Source organism: Maniola jurtina, chromosome 24, assembly GCF_905333055.1.
Source record: "Maniola jurtina chromosome 24, ilManJurt1.1, whole genome shotgun sequence".
In the NCBI taxonomy this organism is placed as follows: Eukaryota; Metazoa; Arthropoda; class Insecta; order Lepidoptera; family Nymphalidae; genus Maniola; species Maniola jurtina.
This window is the reverse complement of record NC_060052.1, coordinates 2,152,934-2,171,894: the sequence shown is the minus strand read 5'-3', so window position 1 is coordinate 2,171,894 and position 18,961 is coordinate 2,152,934. Positions and strand designations below refer to the sequence as shown.

General features: G+C 39.3%; 2 protein-coding genes and 1 long non-coding RNA gene across 3 annotated transcripts; 2 read left to right on the top strand and 1 right to left on the bottom strand.

The window, feature by feature from the left end:
* The first annotated feature begins 5,898 nt into the window (after positions 1-5,898).
* On the top strand, positions 5,899-8,911 carry LOC123877865 (protein ALP1-like). Its single transcript, XM_045924795.1, has 2 exons — positions 5,899-6,351; positions 7,546-8,911. Exons 1-2 carry the CDS (start codon positions 6,041-6,043, stop codon positions 8,462-8,464), a joined length of 1,230 nt encoding a protein of 409 aa, XP_045780751.1. The 5' UTR covers positions 5,899-6,040; the 3' UTR covers positions 8,465-8,911.
* LOC123877868 lies at positions 6,254-7,546 on the bottom strand. Its single transcript, XM_045924799.1, has one exon. It carries the CDS (start codon positions 7,137-7,139, stop codon positions 6,363-6,365), a length of 777 nt encoding a protein of 258 aa, XP_045780755.1. The 5' UTR covers positions 7,140-7,546; the 3' UTR covers positions 6,254-6,362.
* Positions 8,912-9,172: 261 nt separating the features above from the next.
* On the top strand, positions 9,173-18,639 carry LOC123877869. Its single transcript, XR_006798693.1, has 3 exons — positions 9,173-9,322; positions 11,056-11,061; positions 18,629-18,639. It is a non-coding gene; the product is annotated as an uncharacterized LOC123877869 (long non-coding RNA).
* The last annotated feature ends 322 nt before the right edge of the window (positions 18,640-18,961 follow it).

The window sequence follows — 18,961 nt, the reverse complement described above, 5'->3', positions numbered from 1 at the left end:
ATGCCTCGATGCGGACTCCCCCCATGCAGAGCAGCTCGGTGACTTCGTACACTGCTGGAATCGTGTGTGGGGTGCGGCGGAGCATGGCGAAGAAAAGGCAACCTGGTCTGCCCTTCCTCGCCCTGATCTGGCGCACGTACTCCGGCTCGAACCCCAGCTGGCGGAGTTCGTCTTCTATCTCTGCCGGCTCGGTGTTGAAAGGAAGGCCGCGGATTGCGACCTTCAGGCTCCTCTCGGCCGGCAGTGAGTAGGAGAACCAGGACACGCCCTCCGTCTTCTCCAGGGCGGTGAGGTACCGCTGGACGAGGCGGAATTCCTGGTCTTCCTGAGGCGTGAATCTAATACCCTTTCCATAAGGGCGAGCTGCTGGGTTTCTACCCAACTGGAGCTTAATCTGTTTGATGTGGTGCGTCCAGTTGGGCAGATTTTCCACGATGAGTGGCGGGTAGCGAAGCTTTCGCTGTTTCGTCGGGGCTGGGCCGCTCGGTGGCGCACCGCCGGAAGGGGCGGCGGCGGCGGGCTTCGGCGGTGGCGTTGCTCTCGCGCGGTCGGCGTAGGAGCGTGGGGCCGGCGTCGGAGCTCGGGTGTCGTCCGACCCAGAAGCTTCGGCTGTGCGTCGGGGCATCTCGTAGCGGGAGGGAGGGGTGGTCTTCGCAACCCGTTTCGCCTCAGCGGGCGCGTCCTCCTCCGAGTCGGTGCGCTGCCTGCGGCTGGGGAGCGCACGGCGATCTGGGCCTTCCAGGGCCAGGATGGCGGCGTAGTAGGCGTCATCCTGCCGAAGTCTAGGCTGGACCGTTGTCTCGCTGTCCGCCACACTGTCGTCGTCGAGCAAGGGCATCGACAGCGGGCGCGGCGCGGCGGTTAACGCGGCGGGCGCGGGTGCGGCGCGCGAGACGTGCGGGGCCGGTGGCGCGGCGTACGGCGCGAGAGCGCGCGTGACGGAGCCATACGGGGCTACAACGTCGGGCGCACTCGCGGGTGCGGCGCGTGATGCGGGTGCGGCGCGTGGTGCGGGCGCGGCCGGAGGCGCGGCGCACAGCGCGAGGTCGCGCGTGACGGAGCCGGTCGGGGCTGCAACGTCAAGCGCACTCGCGGGTGCGGCGCGTGATCTCGGATCGCGAGCATGTCGTTGATGGTGGCGGCCCTGAGAAGGGCCTTTGGAGGTGGATGGACGGCTGTCCATCCTCGCGCGGCTCTAGCGGCGCGTGGGAGCGGTCGTCACGCCACCCAATCGATCACCGGCTGGTGAGATCGGGCATCTCCGGGGTTCGGGCTTCTCCTCCGCGCAGACAGAGCGCGCGGGCGAAAACTGCTGGAGCTTTTTCTCAAAAAAAGTCTTCAGTTTTCTTCAAGGTGTAGGGTGCGTGCGTAGTGGACGACGTAGCCAATCCACGCCGTAGCCAATCCCCGTGCCTTGATTTAAAAGCTAATGTTATATAGGTATAAGGTAGGTAGGTAGGTACATAGCCTCGATAGCTCAACGGTTGAGGAGCGGACTGAATTCCGAAAGGTTCAAACCCCACCCGTTGCACTATTGTTGTACCCACTCCTAGCACTTTACGCTTAATTGGAGGGGAAAGGGGAGTATTAGTCATGATTAGCATGACTCATAGTAATTTTTGGATCACTGTACGTGTCACCATACTAACTTATAATTGGTATTGTATATCAAATATTTGTAAAGAGCAACCGCCGAGTCTCTTACTGGTTCTTCTCGGTAGAAAAGGCATTCCGAACCAGTGGTAGATGCATTTGACGATTCAAAAGTACCTGCTTGTAACACATGTTTTTTAAATTTTTTATTACAAAAAATACTAGGTAAGTAGGTACTTACCTACATACAGTACTACAACGAAATATACGCGGGCGAAGTCAAAAGCAACCGCTAGTATTAGATAAAAACAAAAAAGTCTTGATACTTTATTGCAATAAAGCTTAAAGATAAGGGGGCTGTTTCGCGAAGTGAGTGCGATTTATTCGATATTGATAAACGCACTACAATGGGTAGAATTGTAACAACTCTTTTGTAGATTGTGTAGGATGGATTTAATGTGCACCGTGCCTTATATAAGGGATGTTGTACACTTAGTTATAGAATACGTTGTCTCTGTCTTCTTGATGGTCTTATTAGTGAGAAGTCCCGGGTTCCACTCCTGGCAAGAATTTGGAATTTTATAATTCCTTAATCCCTGGTATGGTCTGCTGGTAGGCTTCGGCCGTGGCTAGTTTGCAAGTAGGCTAGTTTAAAGTGTAACGTTTGTATGGTGTGTGTACTCATACCCTTCTTACCTTTTTGTTTTTTTTTTACAGACTAGCTCTTGGCTGCAATCAGACCTGCTAGCAAGTGATAATGCAGCCTAAGATGGAGCGCGCTTGCCTAGAAGTTGCCTATTCACTCTTGCCTTGAAGGTACCCATATTAAAAGTCGAAGGGAAAGCTGACGCCGGAAGGGCGTTTCATATTCTAGCGGTTCGGATTAGAAACCAGGAAGCAAATCGCTCCGTATAACCTTTTTAACCCCTACATTATGACCCTACATCAGGGATCACGCGACTAGACACAGACAGACGCACATAATATTGTGTATAATCTATTGAAATACGAGAGGCATTTGTACGTTCATTAATACCTGCTGTTTATCGCGGTTTCATTTAAATACCCCCGCCTTGTAAAACGAAGTGCATGCGGGCAGGGAGAAAGTATTGGATGTTTAACGAATCGTCCTTAAAAATTTAAAAACAATTCCCTGCCAAAAATAAAGTATTTTAACTAAAAAAATTCACATATGAAAATGACGTCATACAGTCGCCATATTGAAGTTTTTAGGTCACAAGTTGAAACGCGACCTCTGAAAACAACTAAGAATCTCTGCAACAGATTAGTGAATAGGATAACAAGTGTAAATAAAAAATTTATAACACCCTCGACAAGTGAAGGTTACAGTAACTAGAAAAGAGCTGATAACTTTCAAACGGCAGAACCGATTTTCTTGGATTTTAGCTAAGAACACTCTCGATCAAGCCACCTTTCAAACAAAAAAAAAACTAAATTAAAATCGGTTCATTAGTTTAGGAGCTACGATGCCACAGACAGATACACAGATACACATGTCAAACTTATAACACCCCTCTTGAGTTATTTTACTGTCATACTCTGTCATCACTTGGCACACAACAATGCATGTAAACTTGTAAATTCCACTTTTTTATTTAATGATTGTTGCTGAGGTCGAAATTGATTTGAAAGTTTTTGTAATTGGAGGATCAATCACTAAAAACTTGTGACGAATTTCGTCTAAAGTTCGTCGTCTAAGACGAAATTGCGCGACGAAAAGATTTTGGTTTAACAGTTTTTGCAACAATTGCAGTAATTAACACTTTTGAGGGCAATCAAAAGTGTTAGTTACTGTAATTATTAGCCTCAATAGCTCAACGGTTGAGGAACGGACTGAATTTCTAAAAATTATTGTGTTGCACTATTGTCGTACCCACTCCTGGCACAAGCTTTACGCTTAATTGGAGGGGAAAGGGGAGTATTAGTCATGATAGTATGGCTAATATTCTTTAAAAAAAATCGCTACCATCTTGCGACGAATTTCGTCTAAAGTTCGTCATCTTCAGACGAAATTCGTCGTGTTTGTACTAAACTTTCCCCGCCTCCGCGTCGTCGCCATAATAAAGTTTGAACAGAACATAATATTAAATAGCTTTTAACATTCCAGCTGTTATCTTAATGTGTCTCGGAGACATTTATATTTAGCCCAATACGTGTCCAATGTTTACCTTTTTGCTTCTTTATCAGTGCTCTCAGTTTATGTTTTACTGATTTTCGGGTTCCGCAGGTAAAAGGGTTAGAACTTAATGAAAAGACCATTTTGGCTTAGACTATGGTTTGGTTGATATACCTAGCTGTGATGGCCTAGTGGTTAAGACGTCCGCCGCCTATTTGGGAGGTCGAGGGTTCGATCCCGGGCACGCAATTCTAACTTTTCGGAGTTATGTGCGTATTAACCAATAAAACTTAAAGCTAACCTCATCTAATTACTATACAAATCATGCCCGCGTGGAATGGTGCCAAGAATACTGGCTGTATTTCCACGATGGACAGCCAAGCTGATCCGTTGCGCAAAAAATGAGTCAGCCGTTCAGTCACAATTAAATATTATTTAAGCAATTAAATATCACTTACTTTAGAGGTGAAGGCAGGCATTGTGAGGAAACCTGCATGTCTGAGAGTCCTCCATAATGCTCTCAAAACTGTGTGAAGTCTGCCAATCCACCAACCAATGTGGCAGACTATGGCCTAAACCTGAGGAGAGGAGACCTGTGCTCAGTAGGTAGTGAGCTGGCGATGGGTTTATCATGATGATGATGGTTTGATGATGGTTTGATGATGGTTTGATGATGGTTTGATGATGGTGATCATGATGACTGAACCTATTTGGCTGAAAGGAGTGGAGACAACTTAATTAGTTACCCTGAACTTACACAATAATATGTTCTATTTTTTATCCTATTACTAGCCGATGCCCGCGACTTCACCCGCGTGGATTTAGGTTTATCGAAATCCCGTGGGAACTCTTTGATTTTCCGGGATAAAATTTCCGGGATTATCTATCTCCATTCCAAATTACAGCCAAATCCGTCAAGTTGTTTTTGCGTGAAGGAGTAACAAACATACACACACACACACACACATACAAACTTTCGCCTTTATAATATTAGTGTGAAAAACCTGAGTCCTACCCTACCTCCTACCGGCAAAGTCGAGCCGCCAATGGATTCATAGGTAGGTATGGGTTTAATAAAAACTGTCATACCCCTTCCATGTCAGTCCGCTTCCATCTTAGACTGCACCATCACTTACCATCCGATGAAATTGTAGTCAAGGGCTAACTTGTATCTGAATAAAAAGATGCCTATATATTAAATCTCTGTCGTATACAGAACCCTCGCTAACTGGTCAGTGTTTTTCACATAATCAAACATGTCTTTAGTGATTTGTGAGTATTTGCCCCAAGTATTGAATGCTTTAAAACCTTTTAAGTCCCAACTGAGCGTCGATAGCGGTGCATAAAAATGTAATTAATAGTTCCTATTAAAAGCCCCCCTTTTAGCCTTTTTGGGCATTCAGATACTTAAGCCTTTTATATGGGGTTCGATGTTGATTCTCATGTAAGACATGTTTTTAATAACGTTTTAAGTACTGGTTGTTATTTGTTATTGCGTGTTTAACAAGTTTTATATAATACTAGCGACCCACCCCGGTTTCGCAAGGGTAGCTGCTGCTTATCCATACTAATATTATAAATGCGAAAGTATGTCTATCTGTCTGTCTGTCTGTCTGCTACGCTTTCACGGCTCAACCGCTGAACCGATTTTAATGAAAATTTGTACAGACTTAGGATACATTCCGGGGAAGGACATAGGCCACTTTTTATCCCGGAAAAACAAACAGTTTCCACGGGATTTCCAAAAACCCATCCGCTTAACCGATTTGTATGGGTACCGAGGTAGGTAGCGTACCTGTAATTGACATAGGCAACTTTTTATCCCGGAAAATCAAACAGTTCCCACGGAATCTTTAAAAACCTAAATCCACGCGGACGAAGTCGCGGGCATCTTCTAGTTACAATATATTTTCGGGGATCTATATTTTTTTTGAAAATAAAATTTAGCCTATGTTACTCAGGAATAATGTAGCTTTCTTCTGGTGATAGAATTTTCTAAATCGGTTAAGTAGTTCCAGAGATTAATTCCTACAAGCGGAAGCGGTTTTCAACCCCCGACCCAAAAAGAGGGGTGTTACAAGTTTGACGTGTGTATCTGTCTGTGGCATCGTAGCTCCTAAATTAATGAACCGATTTTAAAGGTATGATTCCGAACTCGGCAACAAGCAGCAGTGCTGTTGCCGCAGTGCTGCCACTAAGGTGCTGCCCAGCAGTGCTGCCTGCCGCGCTGTTTTCGAGCAAGGCGGCAGTGTCGCTCTGTTCGTGGAGATGCGTTGTTGTGTATTCGTTAGTTTACTTTGAGTTGACAAGATGTCGATTGATGACCAACTTTTATTTATACTGTTGGAAGAGGAAGAAGATGACGATGATTTGTTGTTGCTTTATGCCAATAGTAAAAGAAAAGCAACAGATTCGTTTTATAAAAGCAGACAACAGGAAGGATGTTACAAGTCGCTGATTAAAAACCATTTGATAAGTGATGAAGAAAAATTCAGAGAGTACTGTCGTTTAAATAAAGAACAGTTCAGTTTTATTCATAGTTTAATTGCTGACAAAATTGAAGCAAAAGTTTCTCGCAAGGAAGTTATCAACGCTGAAGAAAAATTATTCATAACATTAAGGTGAGTTAAGTTTATAAATTAAAAAAGTCTTGGAGACTATCATCAGTGTCTTGATTAGATGTACGTAAAGCTGTAGGTTCTGGTGATGATACATGTCCTGGTGATTGAACATCCGCAATAGGAGAATATGGGTCTGTAATATGTTGAACAGGGCTTTGGCCAAGTATTGATAGATGATGTGTATCTCTAGGGCCTGGAGATACATTCGTTGAAGACTCTGACCCTTCTGGTGAAGATGTATACGAGGAACTCAGCGTATCTGATCTCTCTGTTCCGGTCGTAATTCTTGCTGCCAAGATTTCATAATCTGATACAACAGAGCTAATATGCCTTTTCGCTTCAGCCTTTTGTAAAGGCGGTAGACTTCGTAAAACGTTACCAATATAATTGCAGAAAAGTTGCACGTCGTCATCCTTGCGTTGGATAATAGTCTTCATTAAATCTTGCCTTTTTTCATTTCTTTCTTTCCAAATTTTTATTATATTATCGTCGCTATGTTTAAGGCGTTTTACTTTGATTGGAGTCTCATTTAGAACCAGTGATGTTTCCGTTTCCTCGGTATCTTGATTTTGTGATTCTCTTTCTAGGTGATCTGAATCAACACTATCCTCATTATCAGTGACATTCGAAGGTGAGGCTATTATATTTGTACCGCCCGATCTGTGTTCGGGAATATTGTCTAGGAACGACAACTGTTTGTACCTTTTGTCTTTTGCGTTTTTTGCTGCGGCTGACCCAGTACCCGCCTTATTTTTTTTTCTATATCTTGTATAGGAATCGCGTATCATTTTCCATTTTTTCTTGCAGTCATCACCTAAAACCAAGAACTTGAGTGAGGTATGTTTTTCTGGATGTGTGTGGTGTATCGTACGGACCTAAATACATAACTACATCAAACTATACTAGTATTGTTTAGATATTTAAATAAAGGTAAAACAATCTTGATGTTTTTTTTTTATGCAAAAAACATTTCTAACAATTAAACTACTGCCTAAACTCTTGTTGTACCTATTTAGATTGGTTTTTAGCTGCATTTTATTTACTGAGCTTTAAAAATTAAAAAGAAAAACAACACATCGAGATTAAAAGTTTAGTTAAATACCTAAACAAAATGAGTAAAGGATTTCATCATATCCCTCACTTTGTTAAATCATTATTATTATAAATATGAAAATAGTATTATGATTTTTACAGGTTCATGGCCACCGGTGAAAGTTTCAGATCTTTATCGTATTCATACCGTATATCTGAGGGCTATATATCACGTATCGTGAAACATGTATTGAAAGTTTTGAGGCAAGAATTAGTACCTCTCCTAATGAAGCCTCTGGAGGAAAACGACTTTACAGTCGTTGAAACATGTTTTTGGCATAAATGGAATATACCTAATTGCGTTGGAGGAATAGATGGCAAACATGTTCGTATCAAAGCTCCAAAAAATAGTGGATCCCTCTTTTTTAATTATAAAGATTACTTTTCAGTTGTCTTGTTGGCTATTGTGGATGCAAATTACAAATTTATAGCCGTTGATGTAGGTGCTTACGGCAAAGAATCTGACAATGGCATTTTTCAAAAGTCAAGAATAGGCAATGACATAGCAAATGAGAGATTTCATATTCCACCTCCTAAGAATTTGCCTGGAACGAATGTAACTCTACCCCACTTTTTAATTGGAGACGAGGCGTTTGCTCTTAGTAGCTTTATGATGAAGCCATACCCAAGAAGAACAGCGAGATTGTCTAGAGACAAAGAAATTTATAACTATAGACTATGTAGAGCTCGGAGGGTGACAGAAAATGCTTTTGGTCTTTTAAGTCAAGTTTTCAGAGTTTTCTATTCGCCTATCGGTATATCGACAGAGGTGGTTGATGACCTGATACTAACAGCTTGTTGTTTGCACAATTTACTTAGAGATGGTTACCTCGAAGAAAATAGCATTCCACATTATCAAACAAATAGTGACAATCTCCCTGACCGAAACATGATAGGTTTAGTGGCTTCGGGCGGGTTTTCGAATAGCAATGGATTCGAAGTCAGAGACAAATTAAAAGATTTTTTCGTTACTGAGAACGGTTCAGTTTCATGGCAAGATGCAGCAATTAGTCGAATATAATATATTACAAGCAAAATACATTTTTAACCGACTTCTAAAAAAGGAGGAGGTTATCAATTCAACAGTATTTTTTGTGTTTTTCTTTTTTCTGTGTTACGGATATTCTTTTCTAAAAAGGTGTGTAGGCCAAAAAATTCCACTACTTATCTACCTATATGTACACTAACAATGGAAAAATAAAACAACTTTAAAAATGTAAGTACCTACTGATGTGAGTACTGTAGATAGGTACTAATCATTTTCTACTCTTGCCAAACAATAAGAGTAAGAGTATTCATAAACTTATTTTAGTTTAGCTATTTAAATTTTGTTTTTTATTGTATTAACTATTTGTTATTAATTGAAGTCGGTTCAATTTTTTCATTGAAAAAAAATATACCTATATAACTGTAATTAGTAGGCATGTATGTAATCATGAAATTAAAATAAAGTTGATAAGAACATTTACTCACTTGTTTTATTGATTTTCTTCGATATGTCCTTCCAGATATTTTCTTTTATTAAATTATTACGATAATTAGTATGACTGCTATCGTAAAGGGCTGGATATAAAGTCACATAGTTAATTAACTGTTCCTCTTCTGAATCAGAGAAATTCATCCTTTTGATGTCAACATACACGTAGGTAGGTACTCTCGCTGCGGCGGCAGACGCGTCACTACTGGTCTGTCGCGGCGGCAGGGCGACACTGACGCGCAGCAGTGCTGCCGCTACATTGCCGCCGCGACTTTGCTGCCTAGCTCGGAATGTAATCTCATATAAGCTTATAGAGATTGTATGGGGACCAGTAGTGCCGCGACAGCACTGTTGCGGCAGCACTGCTGCGTGCAGCGTGGTTCGGAATCATACCTTAATTTAGTTTTTTTTTTTGAAAGGTGGGCTTGATCGAGAGTGTTCTTAGCTATAAACCATGAAAATCGGTTCAGCCGTTTGAAATTTATCAGCACTTTTTTAGTTACTGTAACCTTTACTTGTCGGGGGTGTTATAAATTATAATTTACACTTGTTCGAACTATGTGCCACTTCCGATTCGCAACCGACATTGAACATTATGGGATGTGTACATATCTATAATAGTAGGTTACATATACTTACTAGTGTTGTAAAGCACACTTTACCGCATTAGGTCCGTAATCGTACAACTCGGAGCGTAAGCAATGGCCTCCCGACGTCGTAAATGTCCCGCCAAATAACAATGCTAGTGCCGTTTGTATACCGAGCACGTTTACTCTTACTATGTGTAGCCGCACGGGTAGTTTTGATACTTGCCTGCCATTCATCGACCAATAGGTTTTGGTAGTTGGAATACGAATTCAATTTATTTTATAAACAAGTGTACTTAAATTAAAAATTTATAACACCCCCACAAGTGAAGGTTACAGTAACTACAAAAGAGCTGATAACTTTCAAACGGCTGAACCGATTTTCTTGGATTATAGCTAAGAACACTCTCGATCAAGCCACCTGTCAAACAAAAAAAACTAAATTAAAATCGGTTCATTAGTTTAGGAGCTACGATGCCACAGACAGATACACAGATACACACGTCAAACTTATAACACCCCTCTTTTTGGTTAGTAAATAAGTTCATAAATATCATTTATTCGTCCAAAAAACAAACTAATGTACAAAAATACTAATAGAGTACAAATAGGTAGCGCGGTAAGTGCGGGATGAAGGAGTGACCCAAAATGGCCTAATTGAGACCTTAATTAGTATGTTATAGGGTCGTCCTAGTTGTCATTTACCACAAGATCAAAGGCGTCGACTATACTTTAGCTCTCTTTATACTGTGGCATCCAGGAAATCACTAAATCGCTTGGCGCCAAGTCTTTTTCAGTAGGTTGATGGCTAGCAGCAACCAAATCCACCCCCCAAACAAGACCAAAGTCAATTTATAATCTTTGAAAAGAGCAACCGCCGAGTTTCTTGCTGGTTCTTCTCGGTAGGAAAGGCATTCCGAACCAGTGGTAGATGCTTTTGACGATTCAAAAGAACTTGTAAAAGTCTAATTGAATAAAAATATTTTGAATTTGAATTTATAGAAATTAAGAAAGTATAAACTTGGCCTTTCCGGGATCTACCAAGTTCTGATTCACCACTATGCCAAGGAAATAGTTATTTCAATGCTGCAGTGCTTTTGTGTCGTTTTCACTAATTTTCCAAGTCCGTAGATTATATTAAAAGTATCAAGAGCTCACAGTCCGAGTGTAAAAGGAGGATGTCATAAAAATGATATCCAAGCAAATATATTAGGAAGCCTACCTTTGTAATACACCTTTATTTCACCCCTCTGGCGCAGTGGTTAGAATTCCAACTATCATAATAATTAATCATCCCTGTAATCATTTAAGTTGGTAAATTCTAGCTTAAGCTTGTCATTATAACTGATGTAAAAAAGTTTAGCATAAGCATTTTTATTTCATGGATAGAATCCCGTAGGAACTCTTTGATTTTCTGTAAAAAAAACTAGTTATGTATGTATGATTGAAATAAATAATTATTATGTATAATATAATTATAATTTAATTAATTTTTACATAATATATTGTACTATATAAATAATATTAGGTACTAAATAAGATTTTGAGTATTGCGTGTAAGTACTATCCAACACTCCTAGTGTCTTCTTTCCTGGTGGAGATGCTCTGAGCAATAAGGCCGCCTTTGAATACAATTGTTTTTATTATTTAGTTTCTTTATTTTATATTGGTTATTACATGTTTTGTATGCAATAAAGTTTAGTCTCTATCTAGCCTATATCCGTTTAACTTATCAATACTTTTGTATGTATAATATTAGTATGGATTATCAAATATTAGTGACTAGCCGATGCCCGCGACTTCGCCCGCGTGGATTTAGGTTTTTCGAAATCCCGTGGGAACTCTTTGATTTTCCAGGATAAAAAGTAGCCTATGTGCTAATCCAGGATATTATCTATCTCCATTCCAAATTTCAGCCAAATCCGTCAAGTAGTTTTTGCGTGAAGGAGTAACAAACATACACACACACACACACACACACACACACACACACACACATACAAACTTTCGCTTTTATAATATTAGTGTGATACAACCAAGAACGGCTACGTGGTATAGGGTTCGGAATCAAATATTCGTCTCGACAAAAATTGTCGATGGGCATCACGCACGGTACACCAATACCTTGTGAAATATTCATGCGGATTTCAGTTCTACAGTGATCGGTTCCGTACGTGAACGTGAGCGCGCTGCCGTGATTTTATATGACTGCGGATACTTAACAGGGCTCTCTCCGTCACTCGCTTCATACAATCGTAGTTCCAATTTCATTTAAATATTAAGCAACTAAACTCCATGAAATTTTGCAGACATATTCTAGAAACTAATATCTGTGTCTGTGGTGTTTTAGATTTTTCTAAAAATATGTAGTTTTAAAATTACAGGGGCTCATAGATTTGTACGTTAACACCGCGTAACTTTGAAAAACCGCGAAATCTGGAAAACCACAGACATAGATATGAGTTTCTAGAATAATATTGCAAAATTTCATGGACTTTGGTTGCTTAATATACAAATGAAATTGGAACTACGTTTGTATGAAGCGAGTGACGGAGAGGCATATACAGTCAGCAATAAAGCAAGGTTTGAACCCGTCCATAGTCGCTTATACTGGCCGTAGCAAACTTAGCTTTGTTGCTGACTGTACCATACTGAAATGAGAGCTTTTGTTTTTTTTAATTCAGACACGAGTTAGCTCTAAAGTGCGATCTCACTTGGTGGTAAGTGATGATGCAGTCTAAGATGGAAGTGGGCTAACCTGGGGTATGGCAGTTTTCATTAAACCCATACTCTTTTGGTTTGGTTTAGTTTGTGAAATAATTCATGTGGATTGCAGCTCTACAGTGATCGGTTCTTTACGTGGGATCGCTGCCATTTTATATGACTACGGGTAGGTACCTACTGAGTATGAGAATTTGGGTTATTGATTTATTAGGTTGATTTCGGCGGCCCACTACTGAGTACGAGTCTCCTGAGAATGAGAGGGAGGGAAAATTTCAACTCTCTACAGATTACGGTTCATGAGATACAGCCCGCTGACAGAAAGACATACTGAAATATTAAACTTGTTGGTGGATTAAATGATGGACGACGGCTTTGTAGTACACGTCTTTATTTGGTGCAGGCTTATGATCGACTCTTTATGGACTAAACAGTAATTATATCGAAATCTTACATGCTAAATTTAAATTATATTTCTTAATCTAACCTACATAATTTTGCATCACCTTTTGTTCTAATTCAACATGTAAACAACCTACATACCTAAGTATTACACTACTGACGGACGGACAGCCGTCCCTGAAAAAGATCCAAATAAAAAACCTACCTACTTATACCTAAAAATGAAATAAATACATACATATTTAAATCAATCGCTAATATCAAAATGGCCATTCGCAATAATCTCTGTCACAGAACACAACCAAAATACGCGGCAATTTAATTACACGTAGATCCACATATAATTAGTTTTAATTACACTCATCGGCTCATTATTGTCGTATCATTATATCTGCATACACACTAGCGACTAGTCGTACGACATAAAGTTAAGTAAAAAGTTGGTTGTCTGTAAAGTCGGTTTACTGACGATAGTTGAACGTGACAACAAAGGCCGATTGTGCTTCTTTGTCGCTCGTTCCGCGCTCCCGCTTGCACTTCAAGCCTTACATGGAACGCCTCAGAGCGAGGTAACGCCGCATGAGTCATGTTTTTTCGTGCGTGCAGCCGGCTCTATCGAATTATAAGACGTTGTCACGTCAAAAATAAAAGTGAAGCCTCCTTTTGTGAGTAGGAGAACTACTAAGTACCAGGAGACACCGCTCTTCCATAACAATATTATCAACATTAGGTATATAGTAAGTGCTGCACTACAAGAAAATTATAACCATCATCATCATTCATTATCCATACTAATATTATAAATACGATAGTAAATTATTATCTGTTTGACTGTATCTATATCTGCTAACTTTTCACAGCCTATCCGTTCAGCAGATTTAGACCAAATCGGGTGCACAGGTAGCTTGCATCCTATAAAATGCTCGATACTACTGTTATATATACTAGATATAATATTATGTAAAAATCGCAGTACCTACTCAGCATTATCACAATTTAATTTTCTCACAAATTTTTAGGGCTGCTGAAAGAAATCTCTCCAGTGCAGATAAGTAGTCCTTTGTACTTTTTACATGTTTAAGTTATTGGTACTTACATGAATAAATAATAGATCTCAGTCTAAGAGTTCTCATAAAATTAAGTAAAGGACAGAGGTGCCAAAGCCGTGACCATTCACTAAATAATTTTCGCGCGTAGCTTCAGTGCCATGTTGTGTATCAACTTTTTGTCGCCCAACAAATCGCAAGCGTGAAGTTAAACTTAAACGCACCACGAGAGGACGTGAATAATTAAAACGTAGCACTCCCTTTATCATAGTCGGTAATATTGTTGTCATTTTGCTCATTAATACCCGCGTCATAGCGTTGATTAAAATCGAACTGATCAAACCACACTGAAAGTATTAAAACGAGTTTCAATAGGACCATTCTAATTATAAGTAGCTACTCATTTTTAAGTACCTACCTAGGCGGAATGCAATACAACGTATCAATTAATGGATTTCTGATAATAATTTTAATATCAAAGACTTAGTAGGTAAATATAAGGGACCTTAAAGATTTTATTAAGTCGGTTGATTTTAGAAACTGCAATCTACTTAAGTGCATTTTTTTTTAAATTTTTTTTTCACACTAATTTTACCTCTCTTTAACATTTTATATCTCGCCAAACTGCTGGGCCAGTTTGTTGGCGAGGTGGCGCTCTTAACTTTATGCTACCCATACACTATAACTACTTCTAATAAACATAATTAATAATACATAATTAATAATACATAAAATTAATAATACATAACTTAATAAACAATAAATAATCAGCATAATTGATTACATTTTAGGAAGTTTTGTTTTAAAGTTAGATAGACCATAACTACTACCTACTTAGCATGTTAAGCTAGGTTGACTAAGATATTATAGAAAACTACCACGACTTCGACACGAGTTTTTTAAAATCCCGTAGGAACTATTTGATTTTCCGGGACATAAAGTAGCCTAATCCACTCTCCAGGTTTTTAAAACTATAGGTTATCCATGCAAAAAATTACGTCGATCCGACGCACTGTAGTGTCGTGATTGAAGGACAAACCAATAAATCAGCAAACAAACACACTTTCGCATTTATAATATGGGTAGTGATCGTGTGCTAGGGTTTTTATTTTTTTAGGTTTAGAGCCGATTTCATATAAAGGTTATCAGCGTACTTTTTAACCGACTTCCAAAAAAGGAGGAGGTTTTCAATTCGTCGGAATCTTTTTTTATTGCCGTTTTACTCCATTCTGTATCGACGGTGAAGGATACCTAATATAATTTAATTTTTCATTAATGGAAAAGGTTACCACCGCCAGATTACAGAACTGTTATTTTTTGGCTGAGAATTTAGGAAAGCGAGTAGATCGGGGCGGGATGAACTAGTCTCAACAATTATTATCTCGCAACAGAACTAACGCACCCTCTTTTTAATTTGTCAAGCGCAGTCCATTGATGAACTGTTCCCCCAAACTAACTCAATTATAACACAATTTTATTCTGATCTGCTCCTCTGATCCATTTCATTATTTATTCGCGTCTGTTTACTTTTGGTTTAATACTCGTAGGTATGTTTCTAATTATAGCTGTAAGTACCAAATTGTTCAAACTCAAAATCCAAGAGTTCCTAACGCGCCCAGGTCTGAGAAAAGCTCATATTAATTTTGTGTGTAAGTAATAAACTGGCAGGAAATCTAAAAACAATATTCGTTGCCAGTAGATACTTATTTCGAATTTCGATCGATTTCATTCAAAATCGCATTATTCCGGAAGTAAGGTTGTGATCTGATTCTGAAAATTCTTTTATGCTACATTATCCCCAGATACCTACTATCACTACCCATCACTACCCATATTATAAATGCGAAAGAAATTGTTTGTTGGTTTTTGGTTTGTCCTTCAATCACGTTGCAACAGAGCAATGAATTGACGTGTTTTTGCATAGATAATTGGTGTAATAGTTAAAGACCTGGAGAATGACATCGGCTACTTTTTGTCCCGGAAAATCAAAGCGGGATTTTTAAAAACCTACATCCACACGGACGAAGTTACGGGAATCAGCTAGTAGGCTGTACATTATATCACGTGGACGAAGTTGCGGGTAAAAGCGAGTATTTTGTATACAAACTTGATAATGGTTATCTCGGGCTTGTCTTGCCCCGGTCTCCCCTTCTTTTCTTATATCTTCTACGTAGACTTAATTTCCTACCTAAAATCATTAACCGCTCTCGGCCATAAAGATAATAAGTGGCCCTAAAACAAAACCGTACTTAACGATATCAATAACTGTATGGTATGGGCGGTACCCCGCGCCCTTGCGATTACAATTAACTTATTGCAACCATCGAGGGGTTATGGGCATAGATCAGAATATAGTTAATGCAGATGTGACAGTTGCTTCATATGGAAAATACAGCGAAGATAAATACCTGAGTATTTTTAATGTGAGGATATAAAACGTAAATAATTAGGGCAGTCAACGTAAAGAACCGAAATGGACCTACTCGCTGTTTAAGAATTAGGTAAAAACCACAGAAATGAGAAACATGGGTACATAATTGTTTTATGAACAAAAGCTTATTGCAAATAGTAAAGATAAATAATAAGTAACAAAATAAAACCAAGACTTAATATATATAAATACTTAACGATATCAATAACTGTATTGTATGGGCGATTACAATTAACTTATTGCGACCATCGAGGGGCTATGGACATAGAATGGATATTTAATACTGATGTGACAGGTGCTTCATACCGTGAAGTGTGTATATAAGAAAGATAAATAACTATTTAAAAAAATCACAATTAGGTACCTATTATACGCAGATGCCAATAAAATAATCGAAATGAATAGACTTTAATACTTACGTAAATATCTAGCACAAAAGTATGAAACATAGATATGATACTTAATACTTGATGAGGATTATTCTATGAACAGAAGCTTGTTGCGCGTGTTGGGAAAGTAGGTAAAGACTATAGTGATAATAAAACATAGAAGAGCTAGGTATTTTAAGTAAGTAGATGTGCCAGATTGATGTGTTAATAATACAAAGTTTTCTACGTAAAAAGTCCATAAGTACGTACCTACGTAAAGTTAGTACCACGTAGGAAGCATTAGTTTTTGAAAATTCCCATTATAGGCGATTACTTTACTGAACAAGTGTACCCCAACACCCCCGACAAGTGTAGGTATAATCGATCTTTCTGACAGGCAATTCAAAAGTAAAATAAAAGAAATTTTAATTAAAAAAAGTAATTATAAGATTAATGATTATATAGATGATAAAAACGCATGGAAAATGTAGCCCTGCACAAACTATTCAACGAGTTAAGCTAAAAATTATGTACCTACTTGTGTACCTGTAATATTAGAAATTTGGTTTACTATTGTTACTATTGTTATTTTGATATTATTTAGATCCTACTTATTTGGTAGACTTATTTTTTCAGTGTATTGTGACTTTCGTAAGTGCTTTTATAAGTCTGAAACGAAGAATAAATAAATACAAATACAGTAACTAAAAAAGAGCTGCTAACTTTCAAACGGCTGAACCGATTTTCTTGGATTATAGCTAAGAACACTCTCGATCAAGCCACCTTTCAAATAAAAAAAAAAACTAAATTAGAATCGAATTTTTTGAAATAGGATGGGAGTATTAGCACTAGTAGGCATAAAATCCGTTCAAAACGTGTCGCATCTGAATCTCTAATCAAACATTATGAGCACAAAAGCAATTGGCCCCCGCTCTATTGAGCTTTAGCGCGCTTTTGTGGGTTAAGGAAATAGATCCAGTTTAATCTGACCCGCCCACCCCCTACTGGTCTTTGGGCGTACAAAGAGGGTAGGGGTCAGTTAATAGTGGTGATGCTATGAAATTTATTTGTTTGTGATCGAATTATAATCGATCTGGTTCCGTGATAGGAATCTTTATGAGGATGGCCGATGTATTGTTAATTAATGATTGTATTAATGTGCATTTTGTTGATTAATATTTAATGTCATCCATACTATCCATACTATATTATAAATGTTCAAGTATGTCTGTCTGTCGGCTAGCTTTTCACCGCCCATCTGTTCAACCGATTTTAACGTTTGGTACTGAGATAGCTTGCATCTCGGGGACGGATATAGGCTACTTTTTATCCCGGAAAGTTAAAAGTTCCCACGGGATTTAAAAAACTCTCAACCCACGCGGACGAAGCTGCGGACATCATCTAGTTAATTTTATAGTTGCGACGGCTTGCATTATAACCTAAAGATTGATATTTAATTGCTCAAATCGCATATTATTAGGTCCGAAAAGTTAGAGTTGCATGCCCGGGATCGAACCCCCGACCTCCCGAAGTGGAAGCCGATACGAGCGTGAACTCTTAAAATATCACTTGCTTCAACGGTGCAGGAAAACATCATGAGGAAACCTGCATGCCTGAGAGTTCTCCATAATGTTCTCAAAGAGCCTCGATAGTTCAACGGTTGAGGAGTGGACTGAATTCCGAAAGGTCGGCGGTTCAAACTCCACCCGTTGCACTATTGTCGTACCCACTCCTGGCACAAGCTTTACTCTTAATTGGAGGGGAAAGGGGAGTATTAGTCATGATTAGCACGGCTAATATTCTTCTTAAAAAAAAAATTGGTTGTCTGTAAAGTCGGTTTACTGACGATAGTTGAACGTGACAACAAAGGCCGATTGTGCTTCTTTGTCGCTCGTTCCGCGCTCTCGCTTGCACTTCAAGCCTTACATGGAACGCCTCAGAGCGAGGTAACGCCGCATGAGTCATGTTTTTTCGTGCGTGCAGCCGGCTCTATCGAATTATAAGACGTTGTCACGTCAAAAAAAACATGGGTGAAGTCTGCCAATCCGCACTGGGCCAGCGCGCAGCGTGGAGGTCTGTTGCCTAAACCTTTTTCATTCTGAGAGGAGATCCGTACTCAGTAGTGACCCAGCGATAGGTTGATGATAACTAAGGCTCTATAAACTAAAAGTTTTCGAAACAGATGGCCTTTTTACGAAACGAATAAAACACAATGTCATAGACTATAAAAAACACGCCAATCGATACCTACTGAATAAGCAACATTACAAGCACTCGTATAAAACAATCTGTCCAAACAAACAGAACACTTGAACTGCCTGTCACACTCCGTGACAACGAATTAAAAAACAGGGTCGCAGGGTTGTCACTTGAAAGTTATAAAAAATCTATTCTGAATTCTGATGATTCTAGCTTTTGTATATTTGTCAGGTTTCTTTAATGTTTAAAGAATATACAAGATACAGTCCTACAATACATAGCCTAGT